Genomic DNA, 25525 nt, shown 5'->3' with positions numbered 1-25525 from the left:
CATGCTTCAATGTTTACTTCCTAATCATAAAATACAAATTACAACTGCTGTATGAGTGGAATCATTTTTCAAATGGTGTCTTTGAGAAAGTTCACATCCATCCATCCTTCTGTACATACATCCATTCATACATACATAGATCCTTCCATCAATTCAGTCTTCGGACCATTTTTCCATTAGTCCATCAAAAATCATGTAATCTTTATGAGAAAAAGTTGAAACCTTGAATATACATCTGAAGTTTGAAAAAAAAAAGTTTTTAAAAGTGGAAATTCAATAATATAGATCTGAGTATATGATAATACAGCTTGTTGTGACATCATGCAGACATTTCCACTGGGTCCATATGTCAGCCCCATGAAATTAGAGAGGTGTTTGTTCGTGGTCATTCAGCTCCACAGGATTTTCTCATTATGCTACAAATGACTCAGTTATGCACATAGCTGGCACTCAAAATTTGTATTACTGTCCTCGTGTCATCTGCTGAAGTTAAAGCTCTATAATATCAAAGACATGTCAATCATGTCTCATTCATCATTATTGGGTCCATGCTGTTTACTGCAATTTCTCTAGTGCTGCAGTGGTAGATTATCTGTGTGTAAACAGTGCAGCTACTCCCAATTATAAAAAAAGAAATATTACATAGAAGAACTAAAATGAAAGGCAATGGTGTTTATTCAAAGAATTCCCTCATGGCGTCCCTTTGATGCTGAGTAGCCCGGTGAACTGTTGTAATACTAGAAAAAGTCAACTTTTATTCACCCAGACTCACATGTGCCTCTGCTGCTCATAAACCTATCGAATCTAAACGTTAAGATTTGAATTTCAGGCAACCCGATGCTCTGACAGTGATTAGCAGAAGCCCAGATAAACCTACTGAATGCTTAAAGTTTAATTCCTGACCTTGTCTTTGTGTACTTGCCAGTTTGTAGATGCGACATTTGACCTCCTCTATGGATTTATGGAATCGGTTACCATGTTTTATTATGACCATCTCACACTCAAAGTCTGATCATACCCAGAAACACAGGAATATAACATTTCATTCAATTAAGATGATGTAGAATGCAGGAATGTGCAAAATAATTCACACGCCATTTTTATGTTTTGTAATATTACAACCACAAACTTCAGTGTATTTTATTGGAATGTTATTTGGTAGACCAACACAAACAACAGAATTACTGTGAAAAATAATGGTCTATTGATGAAGAGGAGAACAATGCAATTTTAAAAAGTGTTTGCCATAAAAACACATTTATTTTAGGATTTGAAATCGGTTTTCAGGTAGGCTTTTGTCTTCCTATGAAGATTGTTTTTAACTGGACATCAGGTAGAACTGCATAACGTTTGCAATATTTATATTGCACACACATATATTGTGATGTCTATGTATATTCATTGTCCAATTCTAATTAGAAGTTTTAAAAAATGATTTTAAAGCCTTTTGTCTGTTTCAGGTACACTAAAGGAGAGCTGGACATTGCATATATTACATCAAGGATCATAGGTAAGATAAAACTGGTTTTTAATTAACTTACTCTTTGTCTTTGTTTGACCTTCCTTTGTAATAATGATTTACATAATCATTAATATGACGATGGAGTGCAGAACGAAGTCAGCAGAAAATGTATTGTGTCTAAACATGCATCAACATACCACTCATAATCATTCTCTAATGGTGACCTTTTTTATATTTTAAGTTTTAACCGTAATTATGCAAAATTGTAAAGTAAAAATTTTCTGAGCATCTCTTTTCCTTCCAGTCATGACGTATCCTGCTGAGTCAGTCCAGATTGGCTACCAAAACCATGTTGAGGACATCCGCTCATTCCTCGACAGTCGTCATGCCGACCACTACACAGTTTTCAACCTTTCGCAACGAAACTACCGTGGCGCCAAATTCTCGAACAGGGTTAGTGTGATTATGTCTCGTATGTTTTATATGCTTGTGTGTTTTGGTTATTGGTTGCTGTGGCACCGAGTTTCTTTGAATATAAACAGATTAATTTGCTTTCTGGATGGTGGCAGAGTGACACCAGCTGTTCAAGTCTGTTTATTTCTCCATATCAATACAGTTTCCTCACGATAATTGACACTTCAGGAAAGAAAGGTACAGAAACATTTGAATAAACAAAGAAATAAAAAGACAGTCTTTGCTGCAATTCCGCTTGTTAGACTCCCACTAAAGAGCAAAATGGCAAAAAGGTGTTACCAAGTTTTTAGTCTATATTTTCTTCCCAAAGTTTATGTATAAAATTTAAAATAACAATGAATACGTGTTACTGAAGTATAGAACATCCTTGTAACTTGTATTATTTTCGCAGATTATTTCTTAACATGAAACTTTTTTTCTAAACTTGATAAATATGCTGAAATTAAACACTGGATTTTTCTACATTTCTCAGTGCATTATTATGCTTCAACTATTAAATATGAATTTGTGGCAGTGGATATGTTTTTTTATATTTATGTTTTCCTGATTTATACTGTGATATATTAATATATTAGTATTATATATTGATATACTAATATTTCATATGTTACTAGAATCAAAGGACATGTGACAGCGCATTAGTTTTTTACACCTCTGAGGCGAGAACGTCGTCGTCTCCTTTCTTCTGATTTGTGAGACTGATGTTAAGATGACCAGCAAATGACCTGCTGTTACTGGGGACATGCTTTCTGCCTCCTAAAATGGAGCTGATTCAGGTCTCAATATGGGGAATGTTACCTGATTAATCCCTGTGCTATTGTCAGAGCACACTTTTAGTTAGATAAATTGACCTTTATTTGCATAAAGCTGTGCAAGATTCCTAAAAATGGCATTTGTTAATTAAAAAAACTTTGTATTTATACTTTCTGTTGCTTCATTGATAGTAATAAGAGAAGATTGTTGATTATTTTTTAAGGTGAATTCACCACAGCATTTTTTCTAAAGAACTTGTGTTATAGATGATATCCAAATATGACAACTGAGCCATTTTAATATGTTTTTTTTTTTTAGGTTTTTTCGTCTCTCCCCATGGGGTCTTTCCTAATGGCATGCAGCACTTTTGCACAGCTGGGTTTGAATTAAAAGTTAAAGTCTTCATGGGAGCTCTCTTAATAAAATACTGCCACCCTGCAGCAGATAAAAATCGAAATGCTGTGGAGCATAAATACTTGTAGCAGATGACTCATCATGGCAACTGTTGTGTTGTTTTGCTCTGTGCTGCAGTTTCTGACCTCCACCTCTCCCTTTCCCTCCCCCCATCTTTTCATTTTCCCAAACTGTTCATCTTCCTTCTGCCTCCCTTTTTGTTTTGCTTGATTTCATCAACCCTTTTTCTCCTTGTCTTCTAATCTCTCTCACTCTTTACTGCTCGTTTCACCCCCATTTTGTCAAACCCTTTTCCAGGTGTCAGAGTGCAACTGGCCTTCTCGCCAAGCTCCTAGCCTTCACAACCTGTTTGCTGTGTGCAAGAACATGCACAACTGGCTCAAACAGAACCCAAAGAATGTGTGTGTCATCACCTGTTCGGTAAGATGCTCAAATCTCTATGTACAACCAGACTTTCAGATGTAGTTTTGAGTAATACTAAATACAGTTTTTACTTCCATTGTGCACCAAAAGAGTAACTCTGAAAATCACTTTGGTTTTCTCATACCCTCACACACACACTGTGGTGTGTTTTGGTTCAGAGTGTGCAAACTGTCTCTGCTCTTATTTAGTGACAGAAACACTGGCATGTGGGGGGAGATGTTATTGCCAAGCTGCTGTGGTTTGGCAGTGGCTTGGCAAACTTCTCCCTCTTTGCATAATCTCCACCAAATTTGGTTCTCTTTGAAAACATTTCCCACTGCTTCTAGTCCCCAAGAGGTTTGTGCTTTACTGCGACCTAAAATAAACTGCAAACAAGTTATACTGGAAAGAAAAAAGTCAGGAATTTAAAACATATGTTAATATTTTATTAGGTGGGGATGTAATAATGCATTCAGCTTACAAGATGAGGCAATACAAAAGAGCCAAAACATTTTTTTACATAGATAAAATGTTTCATAATTACAAACTTTCTTAAAGAATCTCTGTCCAGTGTAGATTCAAAATATTTTTGGATTTTTAATTCGAGATAAACACACTCCAGACTCATCAAAAACTGTGAAATAGCCCTTTAACATTGCAACATCAGGAAGGCCAGCTCTGTCTTAGGAGACAGAAGAACTTTAGTTAAAATATGAAAACGTCTCCCACTTCATGCATCAAACTGTTGTAGAACTATAGAGATCCTTCAGTGACAGACTGCTGCATACTAAGTACACAAAGTAGGGTTATAAGAGATCCTTCCACCCATCAGCTGTAAGACTACATAACCAACAACACTATATTGTTTAACCTTCTTTATTCTAACTAAAAGTTAAATGTAAGGTAAGGTAATTTTATTTATATAGCACATTTTCAGCAACAAGGCAACACAAAGTGCTGAAACGTAGAAAAAAAGTGGCTCCAAATGATAGAGATGTACTGCTCTCCTTTCAGACTTCCTGTTATCTGCTAAAAGTCTTGCCCTCTCCAAATAAGTAAAAGTCAGTTGTAAAGGGCAATAATTGTGGAAGCTGTCTGCTTTGTGTGCACACAGGATGGCCGCGCTCCCTCCGGCGTTTTGGTCTGTGCCATGTTCTGCTTCTGCCACCTCTTCAGCCACCCAGTTCCTGCCATGCAGCTGCTCAGCGCCAAGAGACCAGGATCCGGACTCTGGCCCTCACACCGCAGGTTTGGATCCATGAGCTCTGAGACGGATATGAAATAAATCACTTTCAGTGTAATAAATCTGTGATTACATGAGTTTCACTTTTAAATTCAGTGGAAGGATATTGAAAGAGGTCACTGGAATCAAATTATTTAGGAACAAATAATTTGAATGAAATAAAGAATGATTTTAAGTTTTTACACTGTAAATCAAACTACATTTTTCTGTAACTTTTATTTCCATACAGGTACATAGGTTATGTATGTAGCATGGTATCAGAGAAGCCCACTCTGCCGCACTCCAAGCCCTTGGTGATCAAAGCCCTCACTATGAGTCCAATCCCCTGTTTCAACAAGCAGCGCAGCGGCTGTCGGCCCTTCTGTGACGTCCTGATTGGAGAGACAAAGATCTTTACCACAGCGCAGGAATACGAGAGGATGAGGTAAGAAAAAAAATAAAAATTCTTACTTTCTAAACAAGCTGACAAAAACAAAATTAAATCGTTTTTGGAAGAGTAATGTCATGACATGTAAGTGCTTTTGTGTCGTTGCTAAAAATTAATTTTATTTGACTCAGAATGGTTTTCACTGTCTAAAAATGTTCATCTATGCTATACTGTACCATCTATACTATCCCCAAACTGTTCCTGGTTCCTATTTCATCAGAGAGCACAGGATCCAGGAGGGGAAAGTTGTTTTCCCCCTCGGTGTGAGTGTTCAGGGAGATGTTGTGGTTTCTGTCTACCACATGAGGTCAACGATTGGAGGGCGTCTGCAGGCAAAGGTAATGTTCCTTAGATTCCTGCAGCAAGATCCATCATAGGAAACTAATAATCATAGTAAAGGACACTAAGGAGTGTAAAATCTTCAACAATCTAATCAGTTGTCAGTTCTGTTTTTAGGAGCAGTGTTTGTGTTTGTATGTCTGACTGCATGCAGTGACATACAGTAATAACCTTAAACTTATTTGCCAAAAGAGTCTGCAATGACTTTTTAAATTATTCTTGTTTCAACAATGTGGAGCCAGCTAAAAATTAATCCTTGTCTTGTTTTTTTTTTGTTAGGTGTCCAACACTCAGATCTTCCAGATCCAGTTCCACACTGGCTTTATTGCTCCTGGATTCACCATGTTAAAGTTTAACAAGTGAGAAAGAGGCTTCATATTTGTCCCACTTCTATGAGATAATCTAGTAAAAAAAAAAAAATCATTTTTATTATTTGGAAAAATAAGTGTGACCACTCATTTCCTTTGCACACGTCGTATAATTCTCCGTAGACCGGAGCTCGATGCCTGTGACTCCCCGGAGAAATATCCTCAGCTGTTCCATGTGATCCTTGATGTGGAGGTAGAAGGAGTGGACAAGCAGAAAGACTTGACGCCACCGTGGGAGCAGTTTCCCTGTAAAGACCTGAGTCCCAGTGTGCTCTTCTCCGGCCACCAGGAGCATCAGGACGCATTGGCTATTGCAGGTATTCAAATGCTAGTATTTAATCCATGCTACATGTGGATTAATAACAAAACTGAGACAACAATTACTCTGGCAACTAATTAATCTGACAACCTTTTAGAGCAGGAAAGTTGAAAAAAAAAGTAAAATGGTACTGTTTTTTTTTTTTATTTGAATTTATACAGTATCGTTTGTTCAGAAGTTGCTCTGTGTTCTTTAATATACTGCACACACTAAATAAATTGGATTTGATTGAAACAATTTTTTCTTCCTTTTTTTTCCTAATTTCTAATAATTATTTTGGTATCATTGGACATGATTTGAGTGCACTTTCAAATTAACTCATTTGTTTTGACTTTGAAATTACATAAAATTACAACCATTACCCCTGCTACAAAATAAAGCAACCTGTTCTATTTTACAAAGTCATATGAAAAGATTTGTCTAAAGCTGCAGCTTAAAATGAACACTGGGCTTGTTGCTAGTGTATCACATGCTTCTTTTAGCTTGTATTGTCAAAAGTCTATGGTGTACTTTTAAAGTAAATTCTTTTATGTTTTTGTCTTTTTCATTTCCATTTCTGTGTCGACTCAACTGTAACATCTGTTTATCTACGAGCAAAAATGCAAAAACAACTATCTTATATCACTACAGCTAATTAGTACCAATTTCTTATGTTAAGCTAATTTAATGCAAACCTGAATTTGATCCAGAAATTAGTGAAGAATGATTAGATAAAGTCTAAATCAATCTTCCAAAGTATTCTAAATTATCTCATTTTCAAAAATTCTACATTTGTTCTTTGCTGTGCACTTTCAACAACATATTAGTGCCTTCTTGTTTTAACAAAAATAAACTGATGTGGCCAATTTTTGTTCTTGCAAGATGAAATGGAGGGCTTGGATCTGGAGGGTAAGAAGGAAGCAGTTCGTGGATCTAGTTAAGGAAACACACAGTGGTCATAGTTAACGAGGGCCTGGTTCAATTCAATCCCACTCATCCAGGAACTAGATTAAAATATCGACACATACATTTTGTGCTAATGGAAACTCTGTTTGGCTCTTTACTTTTATGATGTGCATTGATTGAATTGAAATTAAGCCCATGTTGGTATTAAGCAATATATCACTTTGGTAGAAACGTTCAGCTACCTAAGGACTTAAATGGATAATGAAAAACAGTAAAACCCGTCCACTGAAAGCCTTTGTGACAACAGCAGACAGTATTTTTAGCTTGTATCCAAAGTCAGAAGCCCTAAAACTACATAAGTTCCCTCTAAAAGTCTCCTATGAAAGCAAAAAAAAAAAAATCTGTTTGTTATTCTACCAAGGTGAAATATTGCTCTTGGTTTACACTAGCTCAGGTCGACTTAATGTACGCCCCAAACCCAGCTAAAAGCAAATAGATTGAATACATTAAATTATTCCAAAGTAAAGCATGTTGTCTTCCTTTATTAGGTTAGCAGTTAGATAATCCTCAGTTGGTCCCCTTCTTTCCTCTTGTCAGAGTATTGGACTTGAGTGGTAACAGGTCCATGATAACGACGTGTTCTGGGCATCACAGAGGGTTTCAATGGGACCGAGCAATGGCTCTGCTCTAAGCGGAGGATAGAGCTCCTCGTCTTATCTCTAAGACTGAAATCTGCCTCCCTGTTATCCAGCAGCTTACTTCTACAGAAGAAACCTTAAGAGTCCTAAATCAGAATCTCTCCTCTATAAAACAACACTTTTTCCTACTGTTCAATCAGACCTTTTTGTACAACTGTTTAAGTGCACAGTAGATTAGCTGTTGCTTGTAGCAACTATAACCTTTGTAAGCTCCCATAGTTCTCCAGTTTATTTCTGCCTCAGTTCCTCTTAGCCTGCTTTTTGTCTCCGTCTGCTTTGTGTGGAGTTATTCCCCGTGTATCTGCTTCTATCTTGTCCACACGTTGCATTGTCTAACTTGAACAGATTTTCCTTAGGGCTTCCTACCTAAAGCGTTTTGTTTCTATCATATCCCACCGAAGAACCAAGTCGGCAACACGGAGAAGGTCGGGCCCATTGTGAGGAGAGTGAGCCTTCCGATGATGAAATGTTGTCGCTGTCGAGCCAGCGAAGCAGCATCAGCGCTGCCTCTCAGAAACCAGAACCTGCAGCTCCAGTTCCTGCCGCACCGGCACCCACTGAGGAAGTGGACCTTCTTGGCCTGAGTGGGGAAGCCATCAACCGCCCGTGTCCCTCTTCTCAGCCTGCAGCGGCTGCAGCCACTGACCTCCTGGGAGATTTGTTTGGGGCTCCGCCGCAGCCGGCCAGTGCGCCTTCATCCACCCAGTCCACTCCGCACAAAGTGGCCCCCAATTCTGCCTCACCGAGCCCGTCCCCTGCTCCACCAGGTGAAACACTTGAAAATACATTCAACTTAAAAACAAATTTTAGGGGGGAAAAAAAAACACATAAAAACCACAGTTATAATTTTTAATTTAGAAAATGTTTAGAAAACAGATTTGGATGTGAATGTTTTGATTCTGTTGGTAATTTGCCATTAATAACTTAATACATTTGTTCTTACTTGAACAAAGTAGGAAACTGAAACTTGATTTAACAATTTTCAAAGTCTGAATAAGTATGAATGAAAAATGTTGTAAGCAAACATTTTTAAGTTGCATCCTTTAAACATTTAACATTTTGTCTGGTTTAACATTTTGATCATTTTATTTTTGGACTTAATAAAACATGAAATGAAATACTCATCTTTTTGTTGGCCCATTGCTCCTCTTGAAAGAGTATTTCAAGCTGAATCCACTGATCTGGTTTAAATACTAATATAACTTTTGGATGATTCTAAATTTATTTGGTTTATCTAGTTTAGTCCGTCCAGTCATTCTAACTCTCCTTGATAACATGAAAACATGAAAAAAGTTTAGTTCTTATAATGTTTTGTTGTTTTTTAAATTACTTATTATTACTTTTTAAAAAGTTGCTTGAGTCCCAAAGGAACAGGTTATAACTTTAAAATAATCATTTGTCACAGAATTGGGTTAATGATTCGGGTTGTGTCCTGCAGCATTTCATCCTTTTGGAACAGCTCCTATCCCTAAGCCTCAGGAGATGATGGGCTCATTCCTCGGACCAGGTAATGTGGGGCAGCCAGACCCCTTTGTGCATGCTGCTCGTTCTCCATCACCCACCCTGCAGCCTACAAGCCTGGGTAAGGCATGCTTCTGCTGCTTTGCTGCCTTTTCACACACAAGTCATGTTAGGCATGTTTTATGGTATTGCTGTGCTGATTGCAATGTTATGCATTGTTCTGCTGCAACGCCTTTCTAGATTTTTTTTCTTGCATTATGCAAGAAATGTGGTGTCATTAGTTATGCAGTTTATGTTCTGCATTAAATAGTTTGCATGCTTACTTACAGTTCATATATTTAACTATTTTATTTCCAGCACTTTCCATTCTGCATAGCAACTCAACCTGAATGTATTTACATTTTGTGATATTGCTAATTATTAAATTAGATTACAAAAAAAATAAAAAAAATGTTTGCAAAAGCCTTATAGCAGCACATGTCATTTGACTCATTTTGTATTCTGGGTTCACTGTGTGCTCTTTCTACGGCCAACCTTTATGTGACCGTACAGGCAGAAGCTCCCCTGTCCCACCCGCCACACCTACCGTCAACATTCAGCAGCAAAATGCCATGGGAGGTTGGGACTGGAACAGACCTGCCACCACAAGCACAGGTACACACACAACCACTCAAAACACTGACGGACAAACCAGTTTTTTTGCTACTACTAAAATCCGTTGGCTAAGCAACTATCATATATGTGCACTGAGACATTTGTCTACATTTACATGAGACATCATGCTGAATTAGTGGAAAGTGTGCCTCTAAATATGTGAATTAAAGATGTAGCAAATGGCTTTTCAATCTCAAAGGGCAGCACTGTTTGCTGTCACCTGTTGAAACCACAATCTACGCCAGACAATTGTGGCGTAGATTGTCTGCTGAAAAATCTGGAATGTCAATCCTTTTTTCTTGAGGATTTTAATATTTCTCCAAACTGTACACTAAGCTGTCTGTTTAGTGTACTGTAAAGCAGTCTTGGGATCTTTGCTCTTCTATTTTAAATAATAAATCACTCATTGGTTTTGAAATAGCATCACAACATACTTTTTGAAGTCAAATGTTGATCGCTCCTCAAGTACTGGACAGTGGATTTCTGTTAATTCAAATATTTATTTTACCTCATTAATTGCTTCCACAATTCCTGTGCGTGAGTCTGAGAAGAAGAGATATGCAATCTGAGAAAAAACATTTGCAAAATATTTCCATCTGCTGGATTTGATTGGCATGTTCTGCATTGTTGAGTGCAACCTAAGAAATGGGAGGGAATTAAGGTTGCACAGTTTCATGAATTCTTTTTTTTTTTTTTTTTTTTTACAATTTTCTGATGTAGTGGGAGGTTTTGGTATTGGCAGTCGATCAGCCACTACCAGTCCGACAGGTTCAGTCCACAGCACGCCCACCCACCAAACTAAGCCAAACACCTTGGATCCATTCGCCGACATCGGAAACCTGTCTGGAAGCCTTGGAGGTCTGACTCCAAAGATTTGCTTTAAATTTTTTGTCACATTTTATACTGGCCAGTTTACCACCATTTCTGTCTTTACCCTCAGGTGCTTCTGGATTCTCCAGCAAGCCCACCACTCCAACAGGAACAACTCCGTCCTTCCCACCAATGGGTTCCCCGTCGCGGCCGCAGCCGTCCCCTCAGCACACAGGAGGCTGGCAGCCCCACACGGGAGCCAACTTCTCCTCCTGGCAGCCCAGCGCCGGAGGTGGCGGAGGCTGGCAAGCCCAAGGACAGGGTCCGACTGCCCAACCAAAGCCCAGCCCCAGCCACACCTCCATTCCTCACACATCGCCTCAGAATCGGCCCAACTACAATGTTAGCTTCTCGGCAATGGGAGGAGGCTCTCCGAGCGCGGGGGTCAAGCCACAGGCGGGAACGGGTAAATAAATCATGTTGACTCTTGAGCTGTACACGGTGTTGTTAGAGTGAGAGGTTGTAATCAAAGATTTATTTCTAGAAAACTTTCAAAATATAAGTTATAAAGGGTTTCGCTTGAAATGCAAAACAAAACCAAGCTGACAAAGAACTTTTCACCAGCTGGCATTTGAAATATATTTGACTGCTCTGTGTTATAATTACAAACACTGAGCCTTGTGGTACTCACAAAGTAAATGAGGTTTGTAATGAAAATGTATAATTATCCACTACCAGTCCCACAGGTTCACTCCACCTGACATGAGTGTTATTTTTAGTGTATTTTGACATTCATTAATTGTAATAAACTGAGACATGTTAGTCTTTGTGATGTTTTTAACATCTAGATTTCAGAGTTTTAATTAAATAAGATTCATATTTTTTACTTCTGGTTACTATATGACAACAGGTTGTGTTATTGTAATTGCAGGTGTTAAAAAGCTTTATTCCATGCTTTTGTGTTCCAGGTTGTAAGCCCAGAGCCTCGGATGCTAACTTTGATGACCTGCTGTCCGGTCAGGGATTTGCAGGGACCAAAGAGAAAAAAGGCCCCAGGACAATAGCAGAGATGAGGAAGGAGGAAATGGCCAAAGAGATGGACCCAGAGAAAATTAAGGTACGAACACCAACAAACATAAAAATATTCTTACTCCATCTTATTTCCTTTAAGGTCTGATATTTTAAACCCATTAACTTAGAAGTGAGTTGGTAAGTTTACAAAGCAATTGGCTGTCACAGCCTCAGAGTTTTTTCCAGAATTAATGAAGCAGTCAGTGTTGGTTTTCTGCTGCCAAACTTTGGTTCATCTAATTACTCCTTTTGAGATCCACCAGAGCCAGAACTGCTGAAAGAGGTTTTGTTAATAATTGTTTCAACTCTGGTCCTTACTGGCCAATGGCGCCTCCGTCTCTGCGCTCCCTTCAACTTGTGACCCAGATTTTGGACTGGATCGAGGGGAAGGAGCGTAACATCCGCGCCCTGCTGTCCACCATGCACACGGTGCTTTGGGAGGGGGAGACACGCTGGAAGCCAGTGGGCATGGCTGACCTGGTTACCCCGGAACAGGTCAAGAAGGTTTACCGCAAAGCAGTGCTGGTTGTTCACCCTGATAAGGTGAGGAACATGATTAACAGGAAAGAAAGACCCTGTGTGTGCATGAAAACCTTTTAAAATTTAGCTTAGGCCAAATTGTTTTCCTGTTAAGCTGTTTTACAATAATGTCTTATTTTGGATCTATGAAAAAAAATCAACTACTTTTACTTTCTTCAGATAAAATCAAGTTGACTTTTGGTCCTTTTTCAGCTTGATTTAATAAGACATCGCAAAATGAAGTGTTGGCATATTTTACTAAAAGTGGTTATTTTTGCAAATTAAAACATAAAATCTATTAGTTTTTTATACTAACAGCCGATTTTACAAACAAAAGTGGACATAGAATCATAATTTCATGGTGATACATGTTAATTTAGAAAAAGTAAAATCAGTTATTTCCATGTCCAGCAGAAAAAGCAACTTTAATTTGAAGATGTACTGCCAGTGGATTTTTATTAATATGTAATTTGCTGTTTTTCCGCTTTCTGCCTTGTACCTTGCTGAATATTTTATTGTGGATGACATTTTTCATATTTTACGTCATTAAAATACACACAGGAACCCATCAGAAAACCTGACTGACAAGTCAACTAAATATAAAAAGTAAAGCAATATAACTGTTGCAACTAAATTGCTATATACTTCAATCTTAATACAAATAAAAAGTGTAAATATTGAAAATTCACATGTTTAATTGTGATACTTATTAAACACCTTAAATAATTAAATTTTTCAGGATTATATGTCTCTAAACCTCAGAAGCAGAGGCCCCATCTCACCCTGTATGTGCAAGAGGAAGGATGGATTTTTTCATGATACTAAATATTTGGTGCTAAGACAAATTACCAGTTACTTCTTTTCACAAGACAGTGAGAATTTTATTATCCTTTTCCTTTACCTGCACAAACATTTTTTCATACATGACACAAAGAGTGACAACACGACAATACAAACAACCACAACAAGAAGTACCTGAATGACATTATGGCTGAGGGATTCAAATACTTGTTTTAAAAAGTCAAACATGGAGCTTCCTTCCTGATGGACGGATTTAGCTGTTTCTTGAAGGTGGTTGACTATTTCATGGATTGTGATGTTGTAATCAGGAACAAAAGTGCAGCATTCAGATCCGATGACAGCACAAGTTCCTCCCTGAGCGGCTAAAAGAAAGTCCAGGGCAGCTCGGTTTTGCAAAGCTAGAAGTCTAACGGAGGCGAGCTCATTCGACATGAGTGTGAGGGCCTTACCAGTTTCGTTAGCTATCACTTCTATAGCCTTGGACAGAGCAGCAATCTGATCTAAAGCAGACATGACTCCGTAAAAAGGAAGAAGTGTGCCAAGAGCATTTTTAAAAGGCGACTGATTGTGTGTTCCGAGAAAATCGGAAATTCCACGTCGTGCTCGCTTGAGAAAAGTTTTCTGTGGCAGGGAGCGCGTCACCCTCATTGCTGGGACCACATATCCCAGTCCGCAGCGTCCATTGTAGTCCACCGGAAGATAGGGGTAAGCGAGGGTCCCACACACCCAGTACATGCCAACAGGAGAGGAGATGGAGCAGGTGGCTGTGCGGGAGGCCAAAGCATTCATGTGAGTCGCTCCTGCTGCATCCAGACACTGATGGGGAGCGGCATTAAAAGCTTTCCAGTCAATTTCCCTCCGTCCTGAGCCCCACTTAAACGTGCGAAGGCAGTCCGATTGTCCCACTGGAACGTGGCCGTTGTTCTCCAAACACCAAGTGAACCTCTGAGGGAGGACAAAGATGGGAACCGGTTTGGGGGTTTGGAGACATCTGTTGCAGTTCCCACGTCCTTTTGCACAGTCAAGCGGTCTCATTTTCAAACTCGGGCAGTTGGGGTGAGAATAGGAGCTGGGCTGGTGAATGTGCATCAAGTGGCACGTGTCACAGTCCGAGGCGGGCAGGACCATGAGAGGTAAACCCTCGCCAGCAGTGTAGGGCATCAGGCCGCAGACGTAGCAGCTGGAGTTCGGGCGCAGGTGGTTGGCCACTTGCCACGCCATGGTCAGGAAAATGTTTCTGTCGTCTCTTTTTAAGTCTGGGAATTGTATGTGCTGCAGAGCTCTGGTGGGGGTTACCACCAGCATCAGTATCAGAAGCTCAAAGAAAAAATACATTTTTGTTGTGGAAGCAAAAGTCCTCCTCTGTTCATATAAAAGCAAGAACCTGGAGAAAGTCGAACATTAGTGCCACCAATAAAAGACAGATGATACCTGTAAGATAAAAAAAAAAAGAACAATTCACAGTTGGACTCTTGGAATAAACTGAGTTACATCTTAGGAATAAACAAAGTAAATGTACAGAAATTTGTCTTTACCTGCAGAGTCAGTCAGGATTTCTACTTTTGTTTCTGAAGCAACTGCTCCAGCATGCTTACATCGAGGAGAAAATGCAATACCTGCCTTTATCTTATCTGTCCTCTTTTTTTACTGGACAAAAGCAGAAACAAAAGACTAAGTGCTCCCAATCAGAGGGGGTAGTGAAGCAGTCACAAGACCCCTGATTGATCACTGGAAGAAATCGGGATATCAGGATTGTTCTAAAGGGTTAGTGACTGCTTCAGGCCAGATGGTATGAAAATGTCTGTTATACAACAGTCGTTCACAAACCCTTTCTATCATCTACCCACCAATTTTTACAACTGTTTTCCATTCTTTTGTCATAAAAAGAACAACAAAATATAATTCTTAGTGCACAATTAGTTGTAGGATATATATTTGTTCTATTTATGCGTAGAGGCTTAAAATGCCCGAGTTTGTGTGAATTGAAAGACATTTAAAGATAAACTTATTTTCCAAGCTCTGGAATAAATGGGAAAAATATATGAAGCAATATATGCCGGGAATGAATAAGATTAACAATAACACTTTAAATTGGAGTAAATGTAGAATTTATATGTGTAGTAAATTAAGTAAGATGAGAAGATGAGGTGGTGCTTCCCCGTCTTGCTCACCTTTTAGATTTATCTTGTGTCCAAGCTTTCATATTTAATATTAAAGCACCATGTTTGTGTGCCAAAAAAAAGAAAAGTAGTAGTAATACAGACTTTAAGATGTAACAGCTATATTCCTTTTCTCCTGCTTCACAGGCAACAGGACAACCTTATGAACAATATGCCAAGATGATTTTCATGGAACTGAACGATGCCTGGTCAGAATTTGAGAGCCAAGGACAAAAGCCTCTCTACTCCTAAAAGCAAGTGAAAAGAAGTGAGCAACGTCAGGATGCTCCTTCCAGTTCTGTGTTCTAACCCCTAAAAGTGTCACCACCTCTGAAATGACTCACCATGTAACATCATCTGCCTTTATACCTGCGCTTTCAGTCAGATTGCTCCTTTTGCCCAAAACTCCTAACATCGGTGACAGCAACAGACGACCAAACAGACAAAAGAAGCGTCGCTGAACACAGACGTATGCTCTCTGTACGTACAGTATGTGGTGCAACAGCAACAAAGCTCAATGACCCCTTCCCTGACCCCTCAGATCAATTCAATCAAACCAACAGAGACGTCTGGGACATGGAGCTGTTTGAAAACAGGATACCGCAGGATAAGAGAAAAACAAATCAGGGAGCACATTCAGCAAACATTTCATCGACTGCTCCTTGTCAGAGCTACAGAGATAGCAGATGCTCTTACAGTAAGGCACAACAAGCATTTATATACATTTATGTTAGCTAGAATGTAGAGTTTGCTCTGTGATCTGTGTGAAAATGCATTCAGGGTCTGTTGTGAAATCCAATCCATAGGAAGGATAAATTAAAAGGCAGCAACATCAAGTTACTGTAAAATTATCTGAAGGTAGGTTTTTATTCCACCAAACATTTTTTGTTCGTTGAAATACCATCAATATGTGTTCAGCAGAATTAAGATTTGATGAGTTTTCTGAGATTTTATTTTATTATTATTTTTTTTATCACTTTTGCCTTGTCAAGGTGTAAAGACATTCCTGGAGGATGTGTTGATGCCATTCTTTATTTCATGATGGTGTTCCCAGGCGAAACTGTGAGTGGACTAGAGAGAACCCCATCCATGAATGCTTTACTTAAAGCAGCTACCACCATGTCTTTTTGGAAAAGTTACTTTTCCAGATGTCTCAAGCAGTTTTAAATGAGGCTTCAGTCGATAAAATAACTTTACTTAATTCCTCCAGCCCATTCCCGGTACTTCATGTAAAACGTTGGTCTTTCCTTGATGTTTGTGTTCGCCTCCCATGGGAAAACACCCACACATCCCTGCTGCCATCCCTGAGTGAGCTCTGCTCTCATGGCAATTTCTTCTCCTTGAATTTGTTGATGATTTGACACATTGCTTGTTTGTGTGCATCCTTAATATGTGAGGCTATTCACATGCAAACCAATGATGATGGCCTGTGCTTCCGTGGAGATGATAATGACTGAAAAAATAAGATTTAGAGCTACACTCACTTTTAAAGAAACTATTGTGTTTTTCTAATTCAATCAGAGCCGTCAGCTGCCCCGTCCTTTGCTCTGAGCTGATTATAAAATCACTGAATCATTTTTGTGGCAGAACTAAAACACATCATGAGTTCGTTTTTTTTATTTTTTTATTTTATTATTATTAAATTTGCAGTAATTGGTTTTAATCTAATAAGAAGCAACTTTGAGACAGTAGCTGTCTACTTAGTGAAAACAACTTCTCTGAGCTTTTTGGCTGATTCCTGATGGGCTTTCATTTCTGCTAATTACATGATAATGGGTGTGTATGTTTAAAATAATTGGTTCTTAGATCAAAAAAATGTGAAAAGAAATAACACTTTTTTCTGACTACTGATTCTTTCTGTAAGCTGGGATTTGTACATTGTAGGACTGTAAAGCACCTCATGCGTAGCCTCATAAAGTAATATCAATTTGCAATTGAAAACCTGTGAAAGCACAAACATTTTTAATGTACTTAAAAAAGCAGCTGATGCACATGTTTGATCAAATTACAAAGCAATACGCCTGAATGACATAAATACATCTGTATGTTTGCTAAATGAGTTGTGCAACAATTAATCTTAGTTTTATAGCTTAATCATATCAGCCATGCTGTTTGAGTTCAGTTTGTCTTCAGCCAGACAGGCAAAATAAAAAAAAAACAATTTGCTCATATCAACACAACACATATTTGTTTCACTCAACTGATAATCCCACACAATGACTGCATTTACCTAGAAAAAGCCATGTGAGCAACCAGACGTTAATCAGGAGAAAGAAGCAAACCTAAATAGATTTTATTGGATAAATCTTGATTTATTGCACCATCCGTCAAAAAATTAAAGCAAAGATGTAAAACATTTTACACATTTTTACTGATTTTGTTTGTTTCGTTCATTATTTTGATATTACTCCATCACCTCTTGAAATTGGATTTTACCCTTAATAACTCATATCTTCAAAATAACGAGGAACTGAATTTTAAGAATTTTATTGTTTTCACTTCTTATGTGTTGTTTACTTTGATGAGACATTTGTTTCCATTTTGCACAGTTTCATATCAACGGTAAAGTGCAGGAGGCTTGACTTAGGGAAGTGTTTGAAATTGTTTCATTCCAACCTAACTTGTGTGAGATTTGTTCCATTAATATCAGCTACAATTGTTCTTCAGTTTGTTTTGGAGCTGTTTTTACTTATGATACTGTTTCCTCATATGGAAATTGTTTAATAATTATAATAATGTATATGAAAACTTAAAACACTGTAAGGCAGATTTAGACCAGGGTAAACCCGAACTTTTGGCCAAGCTGAGGTGTGACCTGATGGAGTTGGATGGACACGGCACCACAGAGATGTTGAGTTGGATTTAGGTGAGGTGTGTTTGGGCTCCAGGAACTGTCTGGATACTCTTGCCACATGAGGCCTGGCAATTTCGCACCCCAGGAGAAACCCAGGACCCAATGCACCAGTGTACATTCTTCAACTGATACCTGATGGTCATCTGATAGAGGTCAGAGTACCATCAGTGGATCTTCTACAGCCCCGCTCAGCTCTCTAATGACTACACCAGGAGTCTCCAACCGTAGTCCTCAAGAGCTACCATCCTCCAGGTTTTGGATGCATCAATTCTCCACACACATGAATCAAATGAATGACTCATTACCAGGCCTTTTCCAAACTTGATTACCACTCTGAAGAGGTAATTCAATCATTTGTTTCAAATGTGTTGGGTCAGGGATCTATCTAAAACCTGCAGGACAGCAGCTTTCAAGGACTAAAACCGGAGATTCCTGGAATCAGCTCCATGCTTTTGAGACGCAGCAAACCTTTTGTGCTGAGTTTCAACCTCTGCATGGTCCAGTTATTACTTCATTCAACCAGGAGCACAGCAACACTGTTTTTGCATTTGGTTTTTACACATTGGAACGCTTAACAAATCCAATGAAATGTCAATAAATTCCTGCACTATTTGACGTTTAACATTCTTAAAATGTGTTAATATTAGGATTTGGGTTTCTTTGTATTTTCCAGGTAGGGAAGAAAGAACATATGTACTTCAATTCTGATCCCAGATTGAATTTCCTTCTACGGGTTTTACAGTTTACATTTACAGTCTGACTGTTGCAGAAAAAAAATCTCTAATGCAGCGCTGGCCAAAGTCGGTCCTCGAGGGCCGGCATCCTACATGTTTTAGTTCTCTCCCTGGTTTAGCGCACCTGGATAAAACAATGGCTCATCAGAGGCCTAAGAAGAACATTGACATGCTGAAAACGTTGTTATTACCAGCAGGGAGAGAAGTAAAACATGCAGGATGCCGGCCCTCAAGGACCGACTTTGGGTACCACTGCTCTAATGGGTTCACAGTAAAGTTTTTTTTTCTTCCAATTTATGCAAACAACATTAACTGCAAATGTCTGGAAAAGTATGGTTTTTGACATGCATAGTGTGGAGGAATTGTTTTGCTTATGTAAAACAAGCTGTAAGTTTTATTTTATTCCCAGGTTAACTACCCGATAATTGGAAATCATGCTACTGTTTTACATTGCTCAAAAATACTTGGAAAAACAACAGATGCACCCAAATTAAGCATTACATTTGCATTCATGTCCTCATAAATAGATACCATTCTTGACGCTCATGTTGTCTTAATGTAATTGAGCGGTTAGATGAGAATTATACTTTACTTTGTGCTTTCCAGTCAGTTTCACCCATAGATAACTTTCATTCAGGAGGAAAGGTTTTGTTTGGAGTCCTTGGAAGACAGCAGGTCTCAGACTGAAACTAAACTTGAAGCTGATGTTTTGTGTTTTCTTTTATTTGAGTGTACCTGATGAAGAGGACCTAAATGTGAAACGACCCTTGCTAACCCCACCGCTGACTGATAGTGCAATCTTACAGCTAACCTCCGTACTGTAACCAGTCCATGTGTGTTGTTTGAAGCTGTGGTATGTCTGAGTCAGATTTGACTACTTTATGTCACGTGTTTGCCTGTCTGCTGTTCAAGTATTAATTAATTGTGTAAAATTTTTGTTCATGTATTTTCTTTTTAGGTTCTGTTTACTGTTACAGGATGTATATAATGAACATGTGCAGTGCACAAAAATAAACAGTAAACAGAGTGAAATATCAGTGTTTTCCTCGTATTTCCCCCCCCCCTGCCCCCCCGATTGCAATTCTAATTTTTAAACGCAAGATGGCAGCAAAACCAACACAAACTGTTTGTGCTGTGCATTGTACCTCCTATTTAAAATTACTTTAAAAAGAAACTATTGAAATTAATAAAAATCACAGAAAAATAATAATAAAAAATGTAATCCAGATCCTACATGCAAGTAATTTGTTTAAAACAGAACAATGCAGTAGCCATAAACATGGCAAATATAATATTTTATCATATTCATATGTTTTTTTTACATGAATTTGTATATCAGTTCATGAACATAAATGTATCTGACAACAAAGATAAAAAATAAGACATGATGGATTTAAGCTTTGCAACATACTGTTTGTATTATGAAATTAATATTTATAGGGCATTTTACCTACCTGAAATTAAAAGTTAACCTGTCATTCACAGGTTGTCATTCACAATGAGGACCCAAATTTGGGTCCTCTCGTGAATGACAGGTTTAATGCACAGTGCAGATGCTGCTGTAAACTAAAGCAACCTGCTGCATTTCAGTTCTGCTGCTTACTTTTTGTGAGCCATATGATGAGTAACAGGTGGAAAAGTTTCTCCTTGGGGCATCACGTCTGGGAGAAACAGGACTTTGACGCTGCCGTCTCAAGGAAATTGGGTATAATTGGAAAATGACTGCATCATTGTAAAAAAAAAGATCAGTGATGCACAGCTCAGTTCAGTTTTTCCTTCTTTCTTTTCCATTCTACTCTCTCCTGGCAGCGCTGACGCACTTCTTGTGCTGGGTAAGTGCTTATGGACGTTAACAATTAGCAAAAGCTGATATTTTATGTCCTGCATCCCAAGAGATGTGAGGGTAATTCTGGCACACGAATTTAAATGCCCCTCTTTGTTTCCTCTGCAGTCATTAAGTGAGATTCAACACACAGTTACACTTCCACAATCTGGCCATAAATACTGAAAATGTTTATCTGAATATTTAAGTAGTACAATTCATAAAACTACAATCAACTCTATAACCATAAAGTATGCAACACCAAATTCTAAAGGGTTGCTTGGATGTTTTCTCTGTTTATGCAGAGTAGAGGGAAAAAATTAGGGGGATGTCCCAAAATTAGGACAACCTAATTTGCCCCACATGTTTAGGGAGGGAACCCCCTCCCCTCAAACATGTGTTGGTACGGGTAAACCAAGTCGCATAAACATGTAAAACTGTTAAGCAGGTGTTCTCGTAAAATTCCCCAGACATTTAAAACCTAATAAATTACATTATGTTAATCTTGTTACTAAATTACCTCAAAATTCACTCTACAAGGGTTCATTTTGCTTTGATTTTAGTTTATATGGTAAAAGGATATCAACACTTAAATGTTTCTGTTTTCACACATTGGTTCTACTGCTGTCATATCTGAGAAACAATGTTGCTATCTGATTTTTTTTATTTTTTTTTTCCCAGAAGACATAAGTATAACGTAAACAGCTACAGCATGCAGACAACATTTACTGTTGCAGTTCTCTCAGCTGGGAAATGTTCAAGTCTCAAGAGATGCTTCTGCTTCAGTCTAGGAACTCATTAGGAGCCCAGAAAGTCTGTTTTCACATGGCCTCTTGACTGAATGGTCATTAAAATAAATACCTGCAGATTTTTAATGAAAACGTTTTGTTCCATTAGACATAATTGTTGGATGTAGATTCAAAGTCTGTCACCTTGATAATGAATGTTGACATTTGTAAATACGTGTAGAACAGAACTGGAAAAAAAACATCATTAAACATGTTGCTTTTTGTCTTATCTGTCATGGGTGTATGGGAAAAAAAAACAAACAAAACTCCTGAGAATGTTATTTTTAGCCATCCAGATCTGAAGTTGTTTCTGGAAATGGTCTGTTGTTTTTCTTATCAGTTTGCTTGCATTCAGAGAAAATTCTTGACCAGAACATAAGGAAATAAATGTATACATTTTTAAAAGCATCCCTCAGGGAGTGTATTTTAAGAGTGGAGATAAAACTTTGCCCCCCAAAAAATATCTGTTTTTCTGGGTTTGTTCCCAATTTTTATTTTTATTTCCTTTCAATATTTTAAGTGGTCAAGTTGAAACTCTTTGGCTTCCTTCACTTCTTTATGACTTTGTGTTTAACGATCCATAAGTCAATTTATTTCTGGTGATTAAAATTCAGACATCAGATCCAAAATATTAAAGTTAATCTACTGATTTTATTCCCATTAGTAAGTATTCATCACAGGATTTTGGAAGAACAGCTGCTAAATCAAATTTGTCAACCTTTGAAATGTTTATGTTTGGTGCATTAAACAGCTACATGTGCACATTGTTATACAGTCATGTGCATATATATATTACAAGTATGTTTGTGGATTAAAATCCCAATGTAACACCATATTATATCTTTACTATCTGCCAGTGATATTGACTTTAACAGATTTTTGGCTGATTTCTGACCATGCAAACTCCAGACCTGGATTCAAACCCAGGACCTTCCTGCTGTAAGTAAACAGTGCTACCCACTGTGCCACTGTACAGCCCACAGTACATCCATTAAACATCAGACATATCTAAGTGAGCTAAACTACTGGGAGGCCAGTAGTTGAGCTCACACCCTAACCCCAAAAGGAACCTTGAAATGGTGTAATCATTCAAAGTGGTGCGTGCCATCTAAACCAGTCAACCACCTCTGTAGGGAATTTTATTGAATACTTAAAAAAAAACTTATCCCCAAATCTGTCTCAGTGTTTTTCAGAGAACCCGTTTAAATAAATAGTTGCTCGTTGTTTGAATGGGCAGATAAGACTGACACTGTCTCCTGTTAACCTCAATTTGTAATAGGCGCCTTACTTGATTGAATCTGACTAATATTTTCTACTTTGAAAGGTTCAAATTCTCCTCACTACATGCATTCACATGTTCAGAAATTGCAACATGTTCTGGATGATTCAAGACAAATGTGTGGCCTCTGTGTGTGTGTGTGTGTGTGTGTGTGTGTGTGTGTGTGTGTGTGTGTGTGTGTCTACAGGAAGGCGTAGTTAGCATTCCATAGTGCAGAGATGTTTCAACAGGAGTGTACAGTTTCCTCAGAATCAGAATTGTTTTCATTTCTTGACCTCCTCTTACTGCTCTGAAACGGAATAACATGTGACAGAAAACATGCACTCTGTCTATGTGAGGCCACAGTCTTAAAACAATCCCCACAATGTCCAGGAAGTTCCTGTTTTCTAACACCTTACTCAGCAGTTTACAGTTGTGAACTTGGTGTGTTGCACGTATTGTACTTCTAAGCAGAATGAACCATTAATATTCAATCAAATTTTAAAAACATGTTCTAGTGAAACATGCTGTTTACAGATTATGCCTTTGTGTTCCAGATTTCAGGAACAAAGGAACAAACCTTTCACCCCTGCTGTGGTCAGCAGAGTTTTGGTACCTTACTGGCAGTTTAAAAATAGCACGTTCCTTTTTGGCGTTGCTGCCTCGCAATCATGGATTGAAAACAGCTGCACCTGTGATGGGAGGCAAAAACAATGGAACTATAACAATGCCTTTACCAATGACACAACACTGTTTTAAAACAGCAGACTGTTGTTGGGGCTTGCAGCTTTTTGGCCTGCTGGTTATTTCTTGGGGTCAATCTAATTATGAAAGTACAGGCTGCTGTAACCATGAGTGACTTTCTGGAAAGTCTGATGGACAATGACCTTTAGCGCTTATTAGTCACTAAAGAACTAGATAATCATGGATGAAAATAAATAACTTTTTTAACAAAATCCCACGTTAACTCATTGTATTAGGAAATAATTATTGTTTTGAAACAAAAACATTGGCACTGCATTAATTTCCACCCCTAAAACTATAGATTAGGTTGTAACTGAAGCCTTTTGAAGTCTTTACTTTTAAGGCTGATGGGAATGTTTAGGAACTTTTGATTAATCCAGCAGAGCTGACCAAAGTACTGCACACCATTACCATAACATTAAAAGCAAACAATACAAATACAATGACAATTACTGTAAAAGCCAACACTCCAGACTGAGTTAAAAACCATTGATAAGAAGTTAGCCTTAAGCAAAGGACTTAAAAACATGACGAGACTGGATTTGTCTGATATGAAAAGGTAAATCATTCCACAGCTTCGGGGAAGCAACTGAGAGGGAGCAGTCGCCTCTCAACTTCCTCTTCATTTTGAGGACGACTAACAACAACAGGTCAGCAACTGAAGCAGGTCAGACAGATACCATGGGGCAAGGTCATGAAAAACATTTGAAAACAAACAAGGATTTTAAAATCTATTCTAAAACGTACTGGTGATGCTAAAACAGAAGCAATATTCTCTTGCCTTTAAAACCAACTGGAATCTAGAAAGTGTCTTGTGACTGAGGTGACCAACAGTAATCTAAACACTTTGCATTAACATTTCAAAGTGGTGCAAAGAAAGAAAGGCTTTATTCTGGATAGTTGTCTCAGGTAACCTGTGTATCACATTTAAGACTGCAGTCCAGCCTTGCATGGAGGTACAGGCAGGCCGATGACAGCCAAAAACAATAGAGCAGATGTGGAGACCGTGGACTGAACAAACATCAGACGATGACTGACTCAAAGGTTTCTGGAGGAAAAATCTGGAGTTTGGTGAGAGAACACACAGCAGCGACTTCACCCTGGAAGGTACAGAGTGTATGACGAATGAGTCAAAGAAAGGTAAGCCAGAAGACTTTCAGACTTAATAGCTTTCTTAAAAATACTCATGGTTAACCTCTACCAGAAAGGTTCGCCATCAGATAATGACAGATCCTTAAGAAAAACATTGACTCACATTAATGAAGTTTGGCAGTATACAGATACAAACCGCTTTGATTTGACTGATAAAATAATATTTAAGCACACATTCCTCTTTGAAGGTTCCTTTTAGTCTCTAAAGAGTCACACAAAAAGATTTGACCCCCAGGACATGTGTTTGACACATGGTTTAGATTAACATCCCCAAATATTTGGTGAAAAAGAATCAAATTTCCTGACAGCAGGCAACTGAATTGGGAAGATCATATCAGAAAATATCTGGGATTCCTGCACACTAAGAAAAATAACCAAAAATTACTCCATAGCAGGAGGCAGGATAACAGGTTCTGGACAAGTTATCATGCCGATCTCTGGAAGAATACTTAAAAGTAGCTTTACAGACCATGAATCATAAGACTGGAGACCTTTACTGTTTAACACATATATTCTCTGGTAGCGAAATCACTTCATTAGTACCATTTCTTAATTTGGATGGGATTTATTGAACATTTTTTGAAAACACTAAAGCAACATGTTTATATGTAGATGTAAGAAAGCATTATTTTAATTTAATGCAAAGATGATTCATAACAAACAGAAGGATTTTTATCACTTAGATTCAGTCAGAGATCCTGCTGATAAATAAAGTTGGGTTATTTCCAGACGATTTTTCTGTTCTGACTCGGTGTGAATCAATTAGAGTTCTACTTTAAATGACCTGGCATCACAATTCACCGGGAGCCTTTACCGGACAAGGCTGGAAAAATAACGGGGTCGAGTATCACTTTTAACATGATGTTAAAATAGCATTGGGATTGATGTGGAGAGGAAATTCTGAGTGGGACGCT

At 38.2% G+C, this 25525-nt stretch overlaps 2 protein-coding genes across 2 annotated transcripts in view; one reads left to right on the top strand and one right to left on the bottom strand.

Moving 5' to 3' along the window:
* The window catches only part of dnajc6 (DnaJ (Hsp40) homolog, subfamily C, member 6), a 30918-nt gene extending 11039 nt beyond the window's left edge, over positions 1-19879 (top strand). The window contains exons 3-18 of the mRNA XM_014992695.2: positions 1461-1510; positions 1767-1915; positions 3401-3523; positions 4620-4753; positions 4978-5172; positions 5396-5513; positions 5794-5873; positions 6006-6199; positions 8186-8551; positions 9223-9366; positions 9798-9899; positions 10620-10757; positions 10840-11175; positions 11678-11826; positions 12147-12323; positions 15407-19879. Coding sequence (XP_014848181.2) covers positions 1461-1510; positions 1767-1915; positions 3401-3523; positions 4620-4753; positions 4978-5172; positions 5396-5513; positions 5794-5873; positions 6006-6199; positions 8186-8551; positions 9223-9366; positions 9798-9899; positions 10620-10757; positions 10840-11175; positions 11678-11826; positions 12147-12323; positions 15407-15511 — 2560 coding nt within the window. The 3' untranslated portion in view covers positions 15512-19879. The remainder of the gene's footprint in view (positions 1-1460; positions 1511-1766; positions 1916-3400; positions 3524-4619; positions 4754-4977; positions 5173-5395; positions 5514-5793; positions 5874-6005; positions 6200-8185; positions 8552-9222; positions 9367-9797; positions 9900-10619; positions 10758-10839; positions 11176-11677; positions 11827-12146; positions 12324-15406) is intronic.
* Positions 13041-14752, bottom strand: LOC148159902 (endogenous retrovirus group PABLB member 1 Env polyprotein-like). The gene is made up of 2 exons (XM_088005227.1): positions 13275-14752; positions 13041-13082 (listed from the first exon to the last, which is right to left on the bottom strand). The coding sequence occupies exons 1-2, from the start codon at positions 14433-14435 to the stop codon at positions 13041-13043; spliced, it is 1203 nt and encodes a 400-aa protein (XP_087861353.1). The 5' UTR covers positions 14436-14752.
* Positions 19880-25525: the final 5646 nt, after the last annotated feature.

This window comes from Poecilia mexicana, unplaced genomic scaffold (assembly GCF_051168715.1).
Source record: "Poecilia mexicana isolate PSO_F unplaced genomic scaffold, ASM5116871v1 scaffold_4, whole genome shotgun sequence".
Lineage (NCBI taxonomy): Eukaryota > Metazoa > Chordata > Actinopteri > Cyprinodontiformes > Poeciliidae > Poecilia > Poecilia mexicana.
This window is presented reverse-complemented; position numbering and strand designations above follow the sequence as displayed.

Bases quoted from the DNA above. Each gene is read 5' to 3' on its own strand.
- LOC148159902 (XM_088005227.1), bottom strand. From the start codon at position 14,435: ATGTATTTTTTCTTTGAGCTTCTGATACTGATGCTGGTGGTAACCCCC. The intron at 13,083-13,274 runs GTACTTCTTGTT...TTGCACATACAG, and splicing joins TCAGCCATAATGTCATTCAG to GGTGAGATGGGGCCTCTGCT.